The sequence below is a fragment of the Ursus maritimus genome, unplaced genomic scaffold, assembly GCF_017311325.1.
Source record: "Ursus maritimus isolate PB19 unplaced genomic scaffold, ASM1731132v1 scaffold_13, whole genome shotgun sequence".
Lineage (NCBI taxonomy): Eukaryota > Metazoa > Chordata > Mammalia > Carnivora > Ursidae > Ursus > Ursus maritimus.
The window spans coordinates 61,183,414-61,207,750 of NW_024423675.1; the positions used below are offsets into that span (position 1 = coordinate 61,183,414).

The 24,337-nt window shown below is 39.6% G+C and overlaps 1 protein-coding gene across 4 annotated transcripts in view; it reads right to left on the reverse strand.

Moving 5' to 3' along the window:
- The window catches only part of SERAC1 (serine active site containing 1), a 45,903-nt gene that overhangs the window by 15,068 nt on the left and 6,498 nt on the right, over window positions 1-24,337 (reverse strand). For all 4 annotated transcript variants that reach the window (XM_008688519.2, XM_008688518.2, XM_040628009.1 and 1 more), the window contains 6 exons: window positions 23,891-23,980; window positions 22,010-22,141; window positions 19,699-19,820; window positions 18,566-18,694; window positions 6,096-6,209; window positions 3,926-4,088 (listed from right to left, as the gene is read on the reverse strand). In XM_008688519.2, coding sequence (XP_008686741.2) covers window positions 3,926-4,088; window positions 6,096-6,209; window positions 18,566-18,694; window positions 19,699-19,820; window positions 22,010-22,141; window positions 23,891-23,980 — 750 coding nt within the window. The remainder of the gene's footprint in view (window positions 1-3,925; window positions 4,089-6,095; window positions 6,210-18,565; window positions 18,695-19,698; window positions 19,821-22,009; window positions 22,142-23,890; window positions 23,981-24,337) is intronic.

A 24,337-nucleotide genomic window follows, 5' to 3' on the forward strand; every position in this document is an offset into this window, starting at 1 on the left:
TCAGAAAACGAAAGGTGAGAGAATTTGTCCAGCAGACCCAGGTCTTCAGCCTGAAGGGAAATGTTATCAGATGTAAACATAGATAAACAGAACAGAAGGAAGAACACTGGATATTATAAATCTACAAATAAAAAGACTTTTCTTTTTTTCTTATAGTCTTTAAATATCACTTGACTGAATAACAACAATGTATCACAAAGCCTATAACATATGCAGGAGTAAAATACATTATGACAATACCACAAAGGATGGCAAGGGGTGGAAAGTGAATTACACTGTTTTAAGAATCTCACACTACATATAAAGTGGCATAATAATAACTCAAGATAGACTGTGATAAATTAAGGATACCCCAATAAAAAAATACATAAATACTACTATATAAAAAGCCAAAAGAGGAGAAAGAACAGAATGTGAAAGATATTCAAGTAACCCAAAAAAGTCAGTAAAGGAGAAAAAAGAAACAATAGTTATGATTACATTAGAGGTAAAGAGACAAAACACTCAGATTAAAAGGATCAAATTGGATTTTAAAAAAAAGATCCACCTATATGCTGTCTATAAAAGATGTATTTATTTTTAAAGTTACAGAAAAATGAAAGCAAAAGAAGGTGAAAAGATAAAAGATCGGTAATGCAAACAGCAAGCATAAGAAAAAACCAACGTGATCATCAGGGAAATGAAAATCAAAACCACAATGAGCTATCACCTCACACCAGTGAGAATGGCTAGAATTAAAACGACAAGACATAACAAGTGTTAGTGAGGATGTGGAGAAAAGGGAGCCCCTGCAAACACAACATAAACTGGTGCAGCTGCTGTTGGAAACAGTATGAAGCTCCGTCAAAAAATTAGAAATAGAAATAGCATACAATCCTGGAATTCCACTACTAGGTATGTACCCAAAGAAAATGAAAAAGCTAATTCAAAAAGCTATAAGCCCCCCTATGCTTATCACAGCATTACCTACAAGAGCCAAGAAACGGAAACAACCTGTGTGTCAGCGGGTAAATGGGTAAGATGTGTATGGGCGTGTGTACGTGTGTGATAGACTATCACTCAGCCATAAGAAGGAATGAGATCTTTCCATTTGTGATTACACGGGTAGACCTAGAGGGAATTATGTTAAGTGAAAGAGGTCAGAAAGAACACCACAAATACCATATGTTTCACTTACACATGGAATCTAAAAAAACCAGAAACACAGCCACAGAGAGAACTAGTCGTTGCCAGATGGAAGGGGGACGGGAGGATGAGTGAAACAGGTGAATGGGATTAAGAGGTAAAAACGTCTAGGTACAAAATAAATAAGTCACAGGGATGAAGAGTACAGCATAGGGAATATGGTCAATAATATAATACTGTGTGGTGACAGATGATAACTACACTATGGTGAGCATTACATAATGTATAGAATTGTCAAATCACTATGTTGTACACCTGAAACTACTATAACATTGGATGTCAATTATACTTCAATAATAAAAATGTTTTAAGAAGAAAAAGCTAGTGTGGCTATTTTAATACCAGATGAAGTAGACTTAAGGAAAAGGAGTATGCCCAGTGGGAAAGACATCACTTATTAATAAAAAATGAATAATTTTACCAGGAAGAAAAACCTGGCAGAACTAAAGGGAAAAACAGATAAAGTCAAAATCATAGTTGAAAAATTTCACACATCTCTCAGTAATTCGTAGAACTAGACAAAACGCAATGCAGACCTAGAGAAGATTTGAGCAGTACTGTCAGCCAATGTGGTTTGTTATATATTGAACACTTCACCTAACAACTACAGAACACTCATTCTTTTTAAGTGCACACAGAACATTCACCACGACAGACCATACAACAGGCCATCAGGTACGTCTCGGTAAATTTCCAAAGACTAAAATCTGTTTACAGGGTCTGTTTTCTGAACACATGAAATACTAAATTAAAAATCAGAGACATATGATATCTAGAAAACAATATTTACAAACTATGCAGCACACTTTTAGGTAACCCATGAGACAAAAAATTCACAAGAAAATTAGAAAAATGTCAAACAGAATAATAATAAAAATACAATATATCCAAAATGTGAAGGATGCATCTAAAGCAGGTTAGAGGAAATTTACCGCTTTAAATACTAAATTGTAGTGATCTGAAAACCTATCTTCAAATTCTTTGGCACTATTCTCTATTAAGACGTTACAGGCAAATAATGAATCATGGAACACTACATCAAAAACTAAGGATATACTGTATGGTGACTAACATAATAAAAAATTATTAAAAAAAAAAAAAAGACGTGATGAGTCTAAACCCCTTCCAAATCTCCTCCCCTTGAATAGGAGCCAGCCTCAGTGACTAGCTTCTAATCAATAAATCATGGCAGAAATGACTTCCAGTGCTTGATTATAAAAGGAAAAGAGCTTATAGCTGGCCCTCTCTGGGGACGTTTGCCCTTAAAACCTAGCCATCGTGCTTAAAGGAAGCTAAGCTGCATGCAGTGGTGCATGTGGAAAGGAGCCGGTGTCCCCAGTCCCAGGTGAGAGCCAGTAGCAGTTCGCAAGCCAGGAAAGCGAGCAATCTTGAAAGCGTGTCCTCCACCCCATGGCTGAGCTGCTCCAGTTACTACTGCTCAGAGGGATGTAAGCCTTCCTATCAAATCTTGCCCGTTTCAGATTCATGAGGAAAATATATGACCACTATTTTAACCAATGAATTTTGTGTTTGATACACACACAGCAACAGATGACTGAAACAAGGAAAGAGGTTAAAATCGGTGATCTAAGTTTCTACCTTAAGAATCTAAAAAGTCAGAATAAAACCCATAGAAAGTAGTCCTTTATAGAAAAAGTTGGCTGATCCCTGAATGAGACTTCATCAAATTAAAAACTTCTACTGATCAAACGCTCTTAAATGTAAACCAAAAAAAAAAAAAAAGCAGAGACACAAGAAAAAATGTAAATTCATAGTTTCTAATAAATATGAACATATGCATGTACTGGAGCACCTACGTACGCATTTTTGTCTGTGCGTATTTGTATATATCACCTTGCTTTTTCCACTGAAAGAGCCAAGCAAAGACACTCCAGGACCAATAAGCACATCAAGCACCCAGATCCTGATCTCTACCAATCAATCTGCACTAAAATCTATCTGCATCTCTCCTCAGAGAAATGAGCCTGGAACATCTTGTTATTCCAGACAGTAACGAATGCCTCCCAAAATGAGGTAGGCACTTTGCAAGGACACAGCGAGCCAGTCTGTGGGGCTCCCACTAACCAAAACTGAGGCAATCTGGCATCAAATGTTAAGTAAGGTAATGAGTTATAAACCATTAAAAAAACCAGCAATCTATGTGCCCATACTGATAGGGGAGGGAGGGAGGGAGGGAAGGACAAGAAGGAAGAAAGGAGGGAGCCAGATGGAAGGGGAGAGAAGGAAGGGCTCTTGCTTACGAGAAAATGCCAAATGCTGAAAAGCACACGGGGAAGGCGTGCTGCAGTTGGAAAACCATCGTTTTGCAGCCATCATGCTAAAGGCTAGATGAGGCCAGAATGTTTGGTAGATGAGGAGCAGGATATCTGCATGGTCTTAAGTATCTCCCCACCATCAGTTTATTAGTTGCAAGGGGGGAAAATCACTATACTCCAAGTACACCTCTTGGTTAACCAAATCACATCAAAGATGATGTAAACAATTAGTCATCATGGCAAACACTGCTCTCCTGTGACTATCCACACACCGATTATCTTAGATGCGGATTATCCACGCCTCAAGCAATTCTGTGCCCCTACTAAAATGACATGGTCTAAGGACCCATACGTAACCCTAAGCAAAGTCTTAAGTCTATTAAAAAACTACTGTATCGTGAGGGGTGGAGGTGGGAGAAGAACAAAGGACCAAACCCAAAATATTCAGTACATAAAGGTGTTACCTGAGCGAACTATAGTAGAATGAAGATGTTCATTCAAAGCCATATTTCCAATGATACGCATTATATTTCTCTGTATCTTAGGACAGTCCTTGTGAAGTTGGTACAGCCTCTGAAGTAGCTGCAAGCCTCCGTTTGCTTCAATTTTATCACAATGCGTAGGTATCTGGCACAATAAAGTAATGAAAGCTCACTTTATGTTGCACAAATTCACTAACCAGGTGACCCAGCATGCTGATGGCACAGCCCGGAGGCTCCTGCTCAAGGACAGAGACCTACCTGAAACTCTTGTCTCAACTTAAACACGCACACCCCTACCTATGGGAGAGGTGCCTCGAAATCACTGAAAAAATTAAGGCTTATCTCACAAGGACTTCGGAAATTTTTATCTTTATTCTCTTTAGCTCTTGGTGGGATGTGTAACCTGACAATGTCATTATTACAGAATTGTTTCAATTTATAGTGATACTTTGGCTGGCTTGAAACTACCTTAAAAAGGTTTTCTCTGCTTGAGAAACCTGCCATCTGATAACAGGAAGAAAAACTCCGTATAAGTGGCAGACTTTGCTTCTGCATACAAGAACTCCCAGAGATAAGCACCATCTGTGGCCCCGCACACCACCCCACACAAGCCCACAGCTGTGGGGCTCTCCTAAAACTCAGGAGTCAGACAATTTTTTAAAGAGAAAGATCAAGTGGTGAAAATCAAAAAGAAAGAAAAAGGGATATGAATTTTTAATGGAAAAAAAGAGATAAAAGAAAGTCAAAAGAAATATGTAATACTATTTTAAGTCCTCACCGTGTGCCAAGGTCATTGGCACGGCCTTGGCCTCTTCCCATCACTAGTTGTACTCACTGACACTGACACGTCACATATATGCAACAATTTCCATTCTCCAAATTTTTATTGAATTTTATCACATTTTAAGTGCATTTAGAAGTATGTCTTTTAGACATAGATCAGTGAGATATGTAATGACTTGAGAGGTTTCTGGAAAGGTATTCCATGCACTGTGCTTTCCACTGAAGATGCACCTATTGCTTCAGAAACTAGTCTCAAGTTGCCAAAACTCCAGCTCGTTTTCCCACGTGCTTTTTTGAACTACAATGCTAATACCTCTGCTTTGTACTGGATTCCTAACTCCACTGGTGGGAACTAGAGATGACCAGAGATACTTCTGAGCCGTGTCTAATGGCTCCCAAGATTGAATCGGAGAGTTTAAGATCTCTAGGATGGGGTTTCTCATGACGTGGGATGAACCACTTCCAGCAGCCTCACCAGGGATGCCTGTTACAAATGCAAATTTCTGGACATAAGCCCACATCTACTAAATTAAAATTGTTAGAGGTGGTCAGGAAATGCTTTAAGCATGCTTCCTGAGTGACTTTAATGCACTCATGTTTAAGCACCACAGTTTGTTGCTTTTTTCTTTTTAATATCAAGAAAGCACCACGGGGCGGCCTGGGTGGCTCCATCGGTTGGGCACTATCAGCTCAGGTCATGATCTCAGGGTCATGAGATCAAGCCCCACGTCTGGCTCCACTCTCAGCATGGAGTCTGCTTGCGATTCTCTCTCTCTCTCTCTGCCCCTCCCCCTTCTCTTGCTCTCTCCAAAAATAAATAAATCAATAAATAAAACCTTTAAAAGAAATATAAATAAATAAATAAAACTATGATCACAACAGAAAAGTTGCCATAAATGCCAAAAAAATTTAAAAACCACTAATATATGCTCTGGTTAAAATTCAAGAGTATGGTCATCTAAATATTGACTTTTTTTGCATCTGTTACATCTCTACCAGATGTTTTACTGGAAATTACTATCTGGTCATATCATTTGTAAAAATAATCTGAGAAAGGCAGTAGGAGATAGCATAAATCAAAGGTCATTGCCATATTTAGACTATGGGTTGCTTTCTTTACGTGCAATTAAGATTAAATACATTTTTAGAAATACTTGGCAAAAATGAAATACGTGTTTTGGTGTTAAATTATGATTATCAATTCTAATAAGCAAATGGGGAAAAAGCAGAAATTTTAAAACAAGCAAAAAGTTGTGTTTTTTTTTTTTTTTTACAAAAAATGAGGATTACTTCCCTTGAATGAGCAATCATGTACAATTTTTTCATTGTGATCATAAAAACTAAACCACATTTTGAAAATATAACTTACCTCAGAATGTTTTACCAAAGCTTCCAAACAGAACATTTCCACTGTAGCTGAAGGAACTTCTCCAAAACTTTCAGCATAAGGAAGTCCATTTCCTCCAAAACACCATAAGCCACCCTGAAAGATAATTAAAATGTTTACTGAAAAGAGTGACTCATATTTTTTGTTTGATAAAAAAATCCCTGAGCTATACACAACATATTTTGGAAGCTAAAAGGGAACTAGTTATGCAAATTGTTGCTTACTAGAACAGAAAACATATGGAATCATTTCTAGGAGAGGCAATCTTTATGTCTTTCTAACTTCTTTCCTCTGTGTCTTCTTCTCTGAAGTATGAAGACTAATACACAATTCTTTATCAAGTAAGAAAAGCCCAGGGTTGACCATAATGTTCTACTGTCAGATGATGCTAGTAGAGTCTACTTGAAGTCTATTAATCAAAATAATAATAAAGAGAAAAGGTATTACTGGAAAAATTTAAAATGAAGATAACCTATGATGATAATCATCAGAAAGCTTTTAGTTCTTCCTAAACTGAAATTCAAGTTCATATGGAAGAGTAAACAGAAGAGCTAGGAAAACCATGAGACAGAACAGGAGTGTGTACTAGCCCTAATAGATAGTAAAATACAAGAATAAACTGGGAAAAGAAAATTTCAACTTTTACTATAGATCAAACGCTAATGTCACTAGTATACAACAATCCTCTACAAATCAGTGACAAAAATACCAAAGATGCTACGGAAAAATGAGCAACAGTCATATACAGAAAGTTCCTCGGAAAGGAAATCTACGACACGATGCCCAGCACTTCTCATAATGAGAGGTATGCATGGTGACACTACATAAGAGCAGTTTTCATTTGTCAGAGGGTGGGGAAGCAGGCACTCCTACCACCCTGCTACTTCTACGGAGGACAACTCAGGGACAGCTGTCTAAAGTGCAAGCACCTGTGCCCTCCAACAGTTCACCCTACAGAGACACACAAAGGCAAAGTGATACAAGTATAGGTTTGTTCACTGCAGCATTGTTTGTAAGCACGAAAGACTGAAACTACTTACTGCCATTAACACGGGGTTGTTAAATCATGATGGGACTACTGTACAATGGAATGCTATGTGAACATGAACATTTTTGAGACTCCTCATATTGATATATACCAATCTCCAAGATAAACCCTCAAGTGAGCAAAACGGGCAGAAGAGTGTATCACGTGCTACAATTTGTGTAAGAGTATGTATAACTACATGAATGTGTATGTGTGTCTGTGTGCGTGTGCTGGGGTAGGGGAGATGGAAGGGATGGAAGGAAAACTTAACTACTCTATCTCCTTTGAAGCTCTTGTATTTGAAGGCGGGGCCATAGCTGTGTATACAGGCCACCTGCTGGTAAAAGAGCTCAACTACAAGGTAATGTTTTTCAAAAATGTATAAAGCCCAGTGTTTCCTATAGGAAATACAATCTGTAAATTTCTGCATTTTGAGCTAATTTATAGGGCCCATGGTTCAGTAAACCCAGGAGACATTCAAAAGTTTGGCCATTCTATAATTCTTACTCATGCTATCCTCTCTGATGTAACATTCTGTTTTTCCAAGTTTAAACACGCTTGAATTTCAAACATTTTTGCTCTTTAAATAGAGGTCTGGGAAGGGACTAACTCACTAAGAGTCACTCTCCCCTCTAGCATACATAAGGGCAAATAGTGAACTGGTGGGCTCTGGGGGATGGGAAACTTTTCTTAAAGATCTACCACCACAACCTGCCTCCCCCAAAATCCCTCTCCCTACCTCACACCCTTAAATCATCTGACCTCTAAGTTAAATGCTCCAAGGAAAGAAAAAGAAGAAGGAAAAAAAGCTGCCTAGGATTCTGCGTTTTTCTGGATCATTTTCTAAGGGTGATATAAGAATACAGCTCCATTTCCAACCTCATCGGCAAAGCTTCGAAGTTATTTATGATCTGGCAGATTGTGTGGTAGTAAAAAGCACAAGCAAAAAAGAATGAATAAATGGTGCAAAGTCATGGTGTGGTCATACAGATTATATTCTCTTTTTTTTTTTAAGATTTAATTTATTTGAGAGAGAGTGAGCAAGCGAGCACAAGCAGGGGGGCAGAGGGAAAGGGAGAAGCAGGCTCCCTGGTGAGCAAAGAGCCCGATGTGGGGCTTGATCCCAGGACTCCGGGATCATGACCTGAGCCAAAGGCAGACACTTTACCCAACTGAGCCACCCAGGTGCCCCTATATTCTAATTCTTAACATGAAAATAAATACACATAGGTTACTGCTGCTTTATCACTGGATTAAGATAAAGATTACATAAATTTGTAAAAATTTAAGAAATGCCACACACCAAATTCTGTAAGTGTAACTAAAAAACAATTTCTTAAGGATCAAAGAAATGTAGAGGAAAAGAGAGTGACAATGTTAAAAGCAGTAATAAGGGTAAGGTATAAAAATTAGAAGGCCATAATAATAATAAAGTATAAGAGGAAATGTCAACTAATAATGTTACAAAAGAATTTGTATCCATATTATATATTAATCAGGTGTGTAACAAAAACATTTTATGTATAATTTGTTTATTATGATACTTCACTAGAGACACAACATTACTGTGGATTAACATGGTATTTTTCAAATGCATCTCAATAAGTTTATAACAGCCAAATAACTTAATACATAATAGATATTTTCTTACCATATAACCTACACTCCAATTAAACAATATCTCCATTTTTGTCTGTCATACAAAAATACTTTGATTCATAATAGAAATGTGCCAGTTGTTACTTAAGTATGTATAAGTTTGTGCACAGCTGGCTCTTTTAACAATGTCATGATTCATTCATTCATTATTCCATAAATATTTATTGAGAACATATTGTGTGGGAGGCTGTATCTGGTACTTTGGAGATTATTACAGATTACTGGAAGGGAGTAAGAGAATTAAGTAAGCAAACAAATAAATATAAAGCATATTACACAATGGGATAAATGCTATAAAGGGCAATAAATGCAATGATCATTTGAAATAAAGAGAAAGGTCTCCCTGAGGAGTTGACAAGCTGAGAGCTGAAGGACGAAGAGGCATCCATCTGACAAGCTGGTAGCAGAGAATCTCAGGCAGAGGGAACACGAGAAGATAAATACTTCGTAAGTTCAAGGCCTGGAGAGCAAAGGCCAGTGTGGCTGCGGCATAGTGAGTATGAGGGAGGGGACAGTCAGGCAGTGAAAAAACAGATTCAGGTAAGCTGAAGCCAAGGGCTGCTAAGAGATGTGACACCTGAAACTTATTATCCATTCTCCTAGAAACACTCAGAAATAAGCTGTGTTTGCCTTCTGTTACTTACACTGATCAGCAGATTTACCCACAACCAAAGTCGGGAGGAGGGGAGGTACAGGGAGTTTGCAGATGACAATGATGGGTTCATGCCAACAAAGAAACCTCAATGTGCACAGCTCTGCACCACAGGGGACTGCAGGACTGAGGAAGCCTGTCCAACTATGTGAAAGCAAGCTTCACACTCTCCTGTTTAGTGTAAGCATCTGTGTCCAAATCCTCTGTCGTTTATCTCCCATCCTTAAACCAAGTCTGTTGGTGTCTGTCTCTCAATCATAACACATTGCTATGCTCATCCAGATCGATGTCAGCGGTGTCTTAATGCAAGGACTTCAGACCCTAATACCTAAGCTGATTTCAGAGAGACTAGGAAATTACAGGGGCAAATGATAATACTAGTACTGCAGAATTTCAGCTGGACTGTCCTTAAGCCAAGACCACAAAAGCTTTATGATGGGAAATCATTTCAGTGCACCACATCCACTGTCCTCTTGACTCCAGGCAGCTTGTCATATTAGAGGAAGAAGAAAGCACAATCTATAACGTTCAAACTTCGGCATCTCTGATTGCTTCCTTAGGCTCGGATCACAGACACCTGAGGTCCTCCAAGAAAGGTTGAAACTGGGGGAGGCTGACTGACTGGAAGGGTCAAGATGGTAACAAAAACAAAACAAGACTGAAAGCTGGATCCTGACACTAAAGAAGGAACGATCTTTTTTTTTTTTTTTTAAAGATTTTATTTATGTATTTGACAGAGAGAGAGACAGCCAGGGAGAGAGGGAACACAGGCAGGGGGAGTGGGAGAGGAAGAAGCAGGCTCTCAGCAGAGGAGCCTGACGTGGGGCTCGATCCCAGAGCTCTGGGATCACGCCCTGAGCCAAAGGCAGACGCTTAACGACTGCACCACTCAGGCGCCCCAAGAAGGAACGATCTTGATGGTAACATCTGGGACGGTGGAAGGCCAAGGACCACCCCTCCCTGTCCCCAGACTCTTAGCAGATTGTAGTCAGCAAATTCCCGGGGCAGATAATGGATGGTTGCCAAGGTTGTAGCTGTGGAGGAGGTGACAGCAAAACTGGGAAGTGCTTTTGCTCTCCCTGACCCAGTTCTCCCAACGAACAGAAGGAACAAAAGGAGGGAAGGCAGATCACTGCCAGGGTGGGTGGGGAGCAGGGGGACAGAGAGTCCTGATACTGCTTCTAATTGTGGGTCCCTTTGTTTTAACGTGCGTAAAAGCTAATCTCTGATGTTTCTGCATAAAAATTTACCACCTCAGAACTCTGCAATTTGTGCAAACCAACCGTGCTTCGAAATGGTGTTCATTCTAAAACAGGAATTGCTAACCCAGGGTGATCCTTAAGTGCCTGGGGTAGATAGATTCAGGGCAGGGAGGGCATATGCATGTACAGGAAAACGTGTCTTAATTCATGACACCTCACAGAAATTCTGCATTGCATTCAATTATAAACACAGACAATAAACTACAGTAACAGTAGCAATCTGTGTGACTCTGTCAGCAATAGAGAGTGCAGATATTTTCCTATCACATCTTATCTGCTGCAGCTTTCTGAAAATAATGCTAGGACCTTCATTCCTTTGAATGCCAACTGCGCATCTCCGTACTGGTGACCCAGAATTGACACTGCCATCTAGTGTCCAGTCACCAGCAGTTATTTGAGACCCACACACGGACAGACTAATCCTCAGTTTTATATTCTTATTCAACCAAGCAACAACAGCATTCACGCGGATGTCTTTAAAAAGCAAAATTTACACATTGAATTGAACCACACGAAACCGCAGTTCTCCCCAACTCTGTCCACTGAAAGGACCTAAAAGCAACGTTGGCAGCAACGAGTGAGCTTACACCCAAAAGTTGGTTTCTAACAACCACCAGAACCAGGGCTTCTTGAAGATTCAGCTGACTCCAGAGGAGCAGAGAAAGTTTAAGATGGAGCCTGGAATGTTTTCTAATGCCAGAAAATTAGGAGGTACTCAAAAACAATGGAGACAATTCCAAAACGCATGGGAGGCAACCTGAAGGGGTTCCCACACCAAATCTGAGACACTCTGAGCATCAGTATGAGTACTGTAGTACTAGGTTATGATCTAGTGAATAAAATAATAATCCATGAACCCCTGGATCCATGGATCAGGAAGGAAGGAGGAAGGAAAGCTTTTTCTTAGAGCAGACAGAAGAGGGATTGCCAGAGTTGGGAAGGGAGGAGATCACCATTTTGCAACCATCCAAGAATAACCATTAATCAGGCACGATTCATTCAAAGGAAACAGAAACCATCGGCCAAAAGTTTGAAGAACAGGATAGACTAATAGTCTCAAACATCCCTCTTCCCCTCAGATCCTACATTCATCACAAACAAAACATATATTAACATTAAAGGAGAGAAACCTGGCAAGTTAACATCAGCAACAAGGGGACCAACTGGCATCATGTGCTTCTGGATGTGGCACACTGGGAAAGACACAGATCGCCTATGCTGTGTTCCTGTGATAAATGCATAAGCAGACTCAAATCCTGAGGACGCGTGAGACAAACTAAACTGAGAACATTTTGCAAACCACTACTTTGTATTCTTCAGAATAGTCAATGACATGAAGACTAAGAAAGGCTGAAGCATTTTTCCAGATAAAAGCAGACATGACCATCAAATGCAATCTTTCATCCCACAACTGGATCAGATTTAAAGCAAACAACAAACAAACAAAAACAATAAGCTGCCATAAAACAATTACTGGGATACTTGGCAAAATTCAAACACGGAGTCTATATTAGATCACAGTATTCTATCAATGTTAATTTTCTGAGTTTGATATCTGTACTGTGGTCATATCTCAGAATGTCCATGTACTCAGGAAATACACGCTTAATACTTTAGAGGTAATAGGACATCATTTCTATATCTAACTCTCAAATGGTTCAGGGAGGAAAACAGTAAATGTGTGTAAAAAGACATATAAAATATATCTATAGAGAGATACGGAGTAAACTGGGGGGTCAGAAAACAAATGGGACGGGGGCACCTGGGTGGCTCAGTCGTTAAGCGTCTGCCTTCAGCTCAGGGCATGATCCCAGAGCCCTGGGATCGAGCCCCACATCAGGCTCCTCCGCTGGGAGCCTGCTTCTTCTTCTTCTCCCACTCCCCCTGCCTGCATTCCCTCTCTTGCTGGCTGTCTCTCTCTCTGTCAAATAAATAAATAAAATCTTAAAAAAAAAAAAAAAGAAAGAAAGCGAATGGGACAAAATAGTAATAATTAGTGAATCTTGGTGAAATGTATTATTTCTGCAATTCTTGAAGTTTGAAATTATTTCAAAATAAAAAGTTAAGGGGCGCCTGGGTGGCTCAGTTGTTAGGCATCTGCCTTCAGCTCAGGGCATGATCCCAGGGTCCTGGGATCCAGCCCCGCATCAGGCTCCCTGATCAGCAGGAAGTCTGCTTCTCCCTCTCCCCCTCCCCCTGCTTGTGTTCCCTCTCTTGCTGTGTCTCTCTCTGTCAAATAAATAAAATCTTAAAATAAATTAATTTTTTAAAAAAGTTAAAATATTTAAAAATAAACTTCAACTTTCCTGTTTTAAATGTACTGTTATTTGGGCACCTGGGTGACTCAGTCAGTTAAGCATCTGCCTTTGGCTCAGGTCATGATCCCAGGGTCCAGGGATTAAGTCCTGCATGGGGCTCCCTGTTCTGCAGGAAGACTGCTTCCCCCTCTGCCTCTGTGCCTCTGTCTCTCATGAATAAATAAAATCTTTTTAAAAAATAAAATAATAAATGTATTGTTATTAATGCATCAATAAGAAGTACATGTATTACACAACAAAAATTATTTTTGATAACAGTATTTCAATATACTTGGTTTCCCTTGTAATCCTATGTATTGTGTTTTATGCATCTAGAAATGACTTCACAGACTTCACTAAATCACCAAAAGGGGTCCATGGTATACAAAGGTTAAGAGGCCCTGTTCTAAAACCCAACAGCCAAGGCTAACCCCTTGAGGAGGTAGTTTTGTATAGAAGCAGCAGCATATTGCCCCCTGAAAGGTGCTTGGAGACTCTCACAAGGCAGCTTTGGCATATATCTAAAAACCATGGAGGGGCACCTGGGTGGCTCAGTCAATTAAGTGTCTGCCTTAGACTCAAGTCATGATCCCAGGGTCCTGGGATCCAGCCCCGCATCGGGCTCCCTGCTCCGCTGGGAGCCTGCTTCTCCCTCTCCCACTCCCCCTGCTTGTGTTCCCTCTCTTGCTGTCTCTCTCTGTCAAATAAATAAAAATAAAAATAAAATAAAAACCAGATGGACACCCGTCCTATCTCTTCATTCCCAGCTTCTTGGTTAGTAAAAAATCTGAGACGCGTGACTAAGTGTGGGGGGGGGCGGGCGGTGGTGTTGAGAACTAACATGGAATTGCTTATTAGCCTGATGAGATGGGGCCTCAGAACTGAAACTAAGTTAAACATTCTTTTTTTTAATGTTTAATTAAAGATGTGCTACTTTTGTTTTTTTAAAAAAAAAAAGGTGTTCACCTCTTTGGTTAGGTTTATTCCTAGGTATCTTATTGCTTTGGGTGTAATGATAAATGGGATTGACTCTAATTTCTCTTTCTGCTGCTTCATTATTGGTGTATAGAAATGCAACAGATTTCTGTATGTTGATTTTGTGTCCTGCAACTTTACTGAATTCGTGTATCAGTTCTAGCAATTTTTTGGTGGAGTCTTCTGCGTTTTCTATAATAAAATATCAGGTCATCTGCAAATAGTGAGTTTTACTTCTTGCTTGCCAAATAAACTTAACCAAAGAGGTAAAAGACCTATACTCTGAAAACTATAAAACCCTGATGAAAGAAATTAAAGATAACACAAAGAAATGAAAAGACATTGCATGCTCATGGATTGGAAGAACAAATGTTGTTAAAATTTCTATATTACCCAAAGCAATCTACACACTTAATGCAATCCCTATCAAAATACCACCAGCATTTTTCACAGAGCTAGAACAAACAATCCTAAAATTTGTATGGAACCACAAAAGACCTTAAACAGCCAAAGCAATCTTGAAAAAGAAAAGCTGGAGGCATCACAATTCCAGACTTCAAGTTTTATTATAAAGCTGTAGTGATCAAGACAGTATGATACTGGCACAAAAATAGACACATAGATCAGTGGAACAGAATAGAAAACCCAGAAATGAACTCACCACAATATAGTCAATTATTTTTCTACAAAGCAGGAAAGAACATGCAATGGGGAAAAAGTCTCTTCAACAAATGGTGTTGGGGAACCTGGACAGCAACATGTAAAAGAATGAAACTGGACCACTCTCTTACACCATACACAAAAATGAATTCAAAATGGATTAAAGACCTAAATGTAAGACATGAAACCATTAAAATACTAGCGGAGAACACACCCAGTAACTTTTCTGACATCAGCCATAGCAACTTATTAGATATGTGTGCCGAGGCAAGGGAAACAAAAGCAAAAATAAACTATTGGGACTTCATCAAAATAAAAAGCTTCTGCACAGCAAAGGAAACAACCAACAAAACTAAAAGGCAACCTACTGAATGGGAGAAGATATTTGCGAATGATGTATCTGATAAAAGGCTAGTAGCCAAAAGATATAAAGACTTATAAAACTCAACACTCAAAAAACAAATGATCCAATTAAAAATGGGCAGAAGACATAAATAGACATTTTTCCAAAGAGACATACAAATGGCCAACAGACTAATGAAAAGATGCTCGATATCACTCCTCAGGGAAATGAAAATCAAAACTACCATGAAATAATCACCTCACACCTGTCAGAAAGGCTAAAATCAACAACACAAGAAACAACAGGTGTTGGGGGGGGCACCTGAGTGGCTCAGTTACGTAGATTAGTGGCTGCTAGTAGCTGGGGCCAGGGGGAATAACGATTGACTGCTAATGGGTTCAGATTTCTTTGGGGATGATGAAAATGTTCTGGAATTAGTGGTGATGGTTGCACAACTCTGTGGGTATACTAAAACCCAGTAAGTTGTACATTTTTAAATGGCAAATTTTATAGAATGTGAATTGTATCTCAATAAAGCTGTTAGTTTAAAAAAAGAAAACTGGTTGAATTGGAAATATCATCATGGTATTTAAGAAAATTTAAGAAAAGGTAACTTCTCTGCTCTGTTAGAGCTACGAGCCCTGGCGTCTATCTTCGTGTAGAATGATACAGTATATGCACCCCTCAGGCCTGGGTTTTGGAGTCTAATACTATTTTCCACTAAGAAGAACCAGATCTCCTTTGGGGAGCAACCAATTCATGTTGGAAGGTGGGAAAATTCAAAAAAAGCCAGAGACATCTTATTGTCAGAAAACAAAGGTGCTTTCATAGCCACCTTGGGGACTGAATTAAAAAGAACAATAAGGTCAGCCTAAACAAAGAGCTCTAGTGGCCAGGCAGGCAGTGGCATTCTGAGCATCAAAAAGAAAATGATGATAATTCACTGGACTGATTCCAAGACATGGACCAACTGGGGAAATTATATAAAGTTTACTAGAGAAATTCTATCTATTGACGTGTCCCTAATCTGTTCCTTTCTGTCTCAAATGAGAAAAAGAAAAATCATTAAATTGGCAAGAGAATATACTATAAATTGCTTTACTGATAACATACTTTCCTCTCACTGAGATTATATAGTTGCTGTAGTAACAGTGACGGTAACTTGTTTTGGTTTGTCTTAGATATTTTATGAAGACAAAGAACTTGCTGAGATGATACCGCAAGAATAATGGAATTCAGTAACTGCCCTCAGGTGGGACAGAGTTGGAGTCTGTTTAGGATGTTACATTCAGGACACCATGCTCTGATTCACTCGAATGAAGCCTTCTGCTATGTATGCCAGTTATTTACATCTAGTGAGTGGGCCCACAGCTAAAGCAGCGGGAGTAGGGGATGCAGGGGGAGAGAACATAAACGCCTCAATCAGAATGGCTTTCATGTGTGAAACACCCTGAAGAGCACTTTGAGAGCTCTGACAAGACGACGCATACACCTGGGCATGCTGACCCATGACCTTCTGACCTGTGTTTGGTCACCTTGTTCGCACACCATTTGCCACTACATCCTATAACTGCCTACTGGCGCCTTCCTGTCAATTTCATCACTATCCCAAGGGGAGCACCCTGATAAACAATGGCCCAGTCCATGCCTTGATCACAAAAAGTGAAGGGCTCAGACTTATCATGTAACGGAAAGCCATTTGGAAGGCTTAACGCAGGAGCGTGAGCGGATCTAATTCATGTTTTTGTTTGTTTTTAATCACTCTGGCTGCTGTGAAGGCATACAACTGGAGAGACAAGTAAGGAAGCTGCTGTGGTGTCTGAGATGAGGAGATGTGATAAGGAAGCTTTCTGGATCCAGCAAGATGGTGAACATGGCTTCTAGTGAATCCCCCCATCTACAAACATCTAGAAATGTCTAATGAAATATAATACAAGCTATTTTAAAACACAGCCAAGTTCTAAAGAAAACAGGAAGAAGAAATCAAGGAGAGTCCTCAGGTGACAGAACTGAAGACAGAACCTTCAGCAGAAGCGGTGAGCATGGAGTGGCTAACATAAAATGCCCGCAGGCTCCTTGGATGGGATTTTACCACTTGTTCAGCGCAAGAGATGTGGTTTTGAGTCTCACGTTCAATGGGAATCAAATCTGAGATACCTATATAAAGGCAAGGCCCTGGAAAGTTTGCCCTCTCTCCAACAGAGTCTGGAAAACTCTGCCCACCAGCCCACAGAAGTAATGAGAAAAGCCTATTTCTGCTTGGGGCTTTGGATGAGAAATCAACCCTAAGACTATGCCATCTACAGATGTGTCTGAATTTATACTCCCTATGTACCACAGGGATCCCAAACCAGGGAATTAATATCAAACTAGTCCAGTAACAGTGAAACCCCTGGGGGTAAATACAAAAGCTGCTCTGTGAGGACAGATTTACAATCCAGGGTGCTTGGGACTCCCACAGTAAACGATCTGTTCGGCAAACTCACAGTAAAAATACATAAGCCACGTTAACCCACAATCTAATATAAGAGAGTCAATGCAACTCCAAACAGTAACTAACACCTCAATAAACTGAAATAATAGAAGACAATGAAAGAAACTTAAAAATTATTCAAAAAATGACAGCAAGAACAGAGCCAAGATGAAAGAACAGGACAGTATGAAAAAGAGATGATGGCAGCCAGGGCGAGGTGGTTACAGTGCAGATACTGAGGCAAACGGACTCAGGCTGTATTTGAAGGGACAGCTTGCAGGAACTGCAGATTGGCTGAATGTAGAAGGAAGGAATAACAAGAGTTCCTAGCTGTTAGCTTAAGCAACTAGGTGTACGCTGTGCCATTTACAGAGATGGAAAAGCTAAAGGAAGAAGAGCTTGGCGGAGGAAGGGTGGGGTCAACATGCTGAGTTTGGGACATCAATTAGACATCCGAGCAGAAACAACAAGTAGGGGGCGCCTGGGTGGCTCAGTCATTAAGCGGCTGCCTTTGGCTCAGGGCGTGATCCCCGCGTTCTGGGATCCAGCCCCCCACATCAGGCTCCTCCGCTGGAAGCCTGCTTCTTCCTATCCCACTCCCCCTGCTTGTGTTCCCTCTCTCGTTGGCTGTCTCTATCTCTGTCAAATGAATAAATAAAATCTTTAAAAAAAAAAAAAAAAAAAAGAAAGAAACAACAAGTAGGAGGTTGAATACTCAAATCTAGGGCTTGGGTTAGAATGTAGGATTAGAGATATCACTTTAGGGGTCAGTAGCATACAGATGATATTTAAAACCTTGTAAATTACTATCTATTCATTCTTCAAGATGTAACTTCAGACTTACCTCCATGGAGCCTTACATGACCTCATAAGCAGAGTGACGGGCTCTCAGAGTAACCGATATCTCTTACACATTCTACGATTTTGTTTATTTACCTGTCTCCCCCCATCCCTAACAGTGTCTGGCACACAACCAGGAGCCAACATGCTTATTCTGTTCCCGGATGACCAGTCTAAGGTTCCACGTGCTAGCCCCTGGCACAGTATCCCAGAAAGGGTGGGCAGGGACTCCAAAATATTTACTGAATGAATAAATGAGCTAACCTTCTGAGCAGCTAGACTTTGACTGCTTTCACTCAGAGCCAAAGATGTAAAATACTGGATACACTCATCTAGCTCCGTTTGAGGTAAAGAAGCCAGCAACTGTCTGAGCTCTTCTTCAATGGAAGAATCCTGTAATAAAAAGAAAATAAATTCTTCATAATTAAGCTCAACAACTGAGTATAACAAAAGTACCCAAAGAATCAAGGCCAAAACAAAAGAGCAGAGATAAACCAGTGCTTTTAGTCTTGAAAACTGGTGCCCACCTAAGTACATAGAGAGTCACTTACTGTTGAGTTCTGTACCTCAGTCTGAAAGCCCTATTGCAAAGGGCTTTGACTCAAAATGGATTGTTATACTCTTTCTAATGAAATCTTGCTTCTATAAATCCAGAACTCATTACTATCTGATTTTCTCTAATAACTTCCATCTAGCATATTCATTTTTCTATTTTCCAATAATTGATTCCAAGTTTTCAGATTTTCATTTCTAGGAAAGGTGCTCAAAAGCACACCCTAATACCTATCAGTGGTTGGTGATTAATATCTACGTGGAGTAACACATTAATATCAACATGTAGTGGTTAGTAAAAACCTGTGCAGAAGGATGTATTAATATCCACACGTAGTGGTTCTCCCCCAAGAAACACTCGGCACCCCAAGAAGCACTCGGCAGTATCTGGAGATAGTTTTGGTTGTTACAACTGAGGGGATTGCTACTGGCATCCAGTGAGTGGACCAGGGATGCTGCTAGACATCCTACAATGTGCAGGACAACCTTCCACACCAAAGAATTATCTGGCCCAAAATGTCAGGAGAGCTGACAAAAACTCATCTACAGCAGTATTAGAACTAGGGCCAATTCACCAATGTTGGCTGGCTGTGAAGTTACCCTCTGCTGTACAGAGACTCCCAATGACCAAAAGGGGAAAATAACACAAGAGAAACAACATCTCCTGATAAATCAAGAAATCTTTGTATAGAAACTACAATTTCAGGTTTACATCTAGTCTACCTGCTTGTGAAAAGTAGCTTTTCACAAGAAAACAGACTGCTTTTTGAATGGTTACTTTGTACCCACAGTGAAGATGATGTATTAATATACTTTACACTCACTGGACTATTTTATTTACTTACTTCTTTTAAAGATGGCAAAGGAGGTGGTGGAAGAAAAAAGCGAAGATCACTCTCTTTGCTTCGTGCCAAACCAATGAGAGTTCTCAGATCACAGGCTTGAGCAATTATCCTATACTGGTAATCTATTGTAAAAGTATGCTGTTAGCACCCAAATTAGCTTATAGTTGTTTCAAGAATTAAATGGACAATTTAATTTTTAAACTACAAGTTTGTGATTCAAAACTTCCCAAGTCTCTTTTCATAATTACCACTGCATTTACAATACCGGTACGCCAGATATCCATTTCCACGCCTGATCTCACAATTCTCCTCAACATATATGCAGGAACATCATGGTCTAACCAACCTATTTGAAGGACTGAACTTCAAATGTGAAAATTGATAGGTCAGAACCAATTTAACTTCTCCTTTTCTTTGTAATAATTCTAGTGTTTAAAAACTGTTTTGATCACTACTTAAAAAACCTGAGGTTGCACTGAGATCTATTGTCCCTGGTACCGGGTGGTGCGTTGCTTCCCATGATGTCTGTGAATAATCTGGGGTTCCAGATGGTGGTACTTTGTTCTAGCCTTCATGATTTAACCAGTCCAGCCTTTATGTATTGCTCTGAATGACTGTGCCCACCCCCCCAGATTCATATGTTGAAACCGAATTCCTGATATCATGGTATTTGGAGGTGGGAAACTTTGGAAACCCCGTGACTGGGATTATTGTCCTCATAAACAAGACTCAGAGAGATCCCTTGTCCCCTCTGCCACACGAGGACACGCAGTGAAAAGCTGGTCATCTATGAACCAGGAAGCAGGTCCTCACCAGACATTAAGTCTGCTGGCACTATGATCTTGGATTTCCCAGCCTACAGAACTGCAAGAAATAAATTTCTATTGTTTATAAGCCACCCAGTCTACAGTATTCTGTTATAGCAGCCCAAATGGACTAAGCTATGTATCGAAAATAAAATTACAACCACCTAAACAGACAGTATTTTTAATAATGGCAGTTCATAACCTGGGTGAGTTCTTTAAGATCAAGTAGGGAACTTTCCCAAAATCTACATGCCTGGCCTCCAACTCTGATTTTTCTGATATACTAAGTCTGAAATGGAGTCCCGGAAGGTAGATTTTTTTTTTCCAAGATTTTATTTATTTATTTTGAGAGACAGAGTGTGTGTGTGCAGAAGTGGTGGGGGGAGGGGCAGAGAGAGAGGGAGAAGCAGATTCCCCACGGAGCAGGGAGCCCTATGCAGGGCAATATCCCAGGACCCTGAGATCATGCCGTGAGCTGAAGGCAGACGCTTAACTGAATCACCCAGGCTCCCCTGGAAGGTAGATTTTTTAAAAGATTTTTATTCTTGGGGCACCTGGGTGGCTCAGTCGTTAAGCATCTGCCTTCAGCTCAGGGCGTGATCCCAGGGTCCTAGGATCGAGCCCCGCATCAGAATCCCTGCTCCACTGGGAGCCTGCTTCTTTCTCTCCCACTCCCCCTGCTTGTGTTCCCTCTCTCGCTGGCTGTCTCTCTGTCAAATAAATAAATAAAATCTAAAAAAAAAAAAAAAAAAAGATTTTTATTCTAAGTCTTCACTCACAGTGAGCAAGCTTATAAGTTATATAACTATATATATATATATAAAATAAATTATTATAATTATAGCCACCAATCAACTTGTATGGAGGCAGAGATCTTATTCAGATACTTTTCTCTGAAAATATTTTTTTGTTTCTCCCTTTTTATAAGTTGACTCTACTTACTGATAAAGTATACTTTAGTCCCTGTACTATAATCACAGATCTGAACTCTTGCTTATGTACTTTTACTGTAGAACTTGCAATTTTTAAATACAATTAAATATTTTAAATCTTCCTTTAAAAACAATTAACACACACAAATCAGGTACATATGACTCATTATTAGTATTAGAGCCAAGTAAACTGTCAAAGTGAGAACAAGTTTAACTGTATGGTGCAGCAAGCAATTAAAATGTATTTCGTTAAATAGGAACCAAAAGAAAATGCAAATACGATATTAGGCTATCACTATCAGCACCAAGAGTTTCTCTCATCAAGTAAAACTTCGTTCTGGTAGAAAGTTACACAAATACATCTTCCTCAGGTTTGAGCCCGTTCTTATCAAACACATCTGGCTACCAGGCCAGCAGTTTTCTACTTTCTCTATCAGTAGAGTTTCTTTTTTAAAATTTTAATATTCAGATTTCCTGAATTATTTCCCTTTCCTGACATCTCCTCTCCCTCCCTTGCTGTCAGCAGTCAGGAGCGAGCTGGTGGCGCAGCAGGTGCTCCGAGGGCCGCATTACCCTGCCAGTGATGGGTCTCCGACATTTCCTGCACAGCCTGCAGTCGTGCTGCTCTGTCCCCCGACTGGCTCTTCCTCAGGAGCAGCCACACAGCACATTCGTGATCCTCTACATCAACTGTACTAAAGGTGTCTTTGCGAAAAGAAAAAAGAACAAGACAACATAAGCAGTGTATACAGTTAAAACATGTTATCCTCCCACTTATTTAAGATGGTAATTTATAAGTACTTGAAATCTACAATAAGAGACTGAAATCCATTTCCAGGTATTGGTAATGACTGACAGATTTGTTCTTAGTTCTGTCATATTATTTTGTTAATATTTATTATGTTATCATGTGCTTTTATTTTATATACTATGTTGCTTTCACAACAAGGTCTCTTTTTTTGTTGCTCTTTTCCCCTAAAAAACTTTTCACTATATGAAAATTATCGATCATGTGGAAGAATTAAAAGAATAATACATTAACATTCATATGTTTACAACTATATATTTTTTTCAAGATTTTTTTTACTTATTTGACAGAGAGAGACACAGCGAGAGAGGGAACACAAGCAGGGGGAGTGCAAGGGGGAGAAGGCTTCCTGCCGAGCAGGGTGCCCGATGCGGGGCTCGATCCCAAGGCCCTGGGATCATGACCTGAGCCGAAGGCTCACGCTTAACGACTGAGCCACCCAGGCGCCCATGTTTACAACTATATTTAATAAATTTTATTATTTTTCCATATTTGCTTAATCTATATGGCTATGTATTTATTTTTTTTGAAGATTTTATTTATTTATCTGAGAGAGAGAGCACAAGCAGGGGGGAGGCGGAGGGAGAAGCAGACTCGCCACTGAGCTGGGAGCCTGATGTGGGACTCGATCTCAGGACCTGGAGATCATGGCCTGAGCCGAAGGCAGACGCTTAACCATCTGAGCCACCCAGGCGCCCCTGGATATGTATTTTTTTCTAAACCATGTGAAAGGAAGTTGCAGATGTAACATTTGACCCTTTCTTAGTCAACCTGCATCTCCTAAGAATAAGCCTGCATTCTCTTATGTACACACAATGCCATTATAACACCCAAGAACACTAACAAAAATCTTCTACAACCATCTAAAATCCAATCTAACTCCATATTCAAATTTCTCCAACTGTTCAAAAAATACCTTCAGAGCTGTTCTTTAAAAGCAGGATTTGATTAAGTCTCTTTAGTATTTTTTAATTCTTGAAAATGTTCTCACCTTTCTTTTTCACAATGGCAACTTTTTGAAGAGATCAAGTAAGCTCTTTCATAGCTAGCTCTACATTGTAGATTTGATTGTAAAATCTACATCATTGATGCAATATTTTCTTTTTTTTTTTTTTTTTTAAGATTTTATTTATTTATTTGACAGAGATAGAAACAGCCAGCGAGAGAGGGAACACAAGCAGGGGGAGTGGGAGAGGAAGAAGCAGGCTCATAGCGGAGGAGCCTGATGTGGGGCTCGATCCCAGAACGCTGGGATCACGACCTGAGCCGAAGGCAGACGCTTAACCGCTGTGCCACCCAGGCGCCCCTGATGCAATATTTTCATTATGAGAAAGCACGGGAGTGATTTTCTAATAAATTTAAAATTTTAAAACATTCACCAAGAAAAAAGTGTATATTTAGTCTCAATATTTATTTACAACTATCTAACAACAATACATCCACAAAGTGGAAGGAAGAAAACTATCCAAGGCATCAAAATTAAAATCACCCTTAAAATTAAATATAGCCCAAGGAATAATATCACTCAATTTTCCATAGCTATAATAAATGTCAGTATAAGAAATGGGGAAAAAAGATCTCAAGTTGATCATCAAATGACTTTCAGATCACTGATAAAGACTCCAAGTTAAATATTTGATACTTACCAGCAAATGGGCCCCGCAGTATCTTAGCTGATGTTGCCAATACTTTCCTTAATGCTTTGTGAAGCTCTTTTCTTGCCTGGTAGGTGATTCCTAAGATGATTATAAATTTAGATAAAACCAAGTATACATTCTCAATGCTATGCTCCACTACTTTAAAGAAAAACGTATGAACTCTAAATTTTTTCAAAAAATATAAAATAGCATTTTTTTCTTTTAGTGTCACTATCAAAACAACTAAAACCATTATGTGAACACAGAGCTCTAGATCCCAAAAGAAGATTGCTCTCCAAATCAGGAAAAAAGTAAAAAACTAAACAAACACAAAAATACCATCTAACTAAAGCTAACAAAATCCTCATATGCAACATAGGATCAGCTACATTCAGGAGAATGTCCCTGAACAACAGCCCTTCTCAAACTGAAATTTGGAGATGCCTTACTATGAAG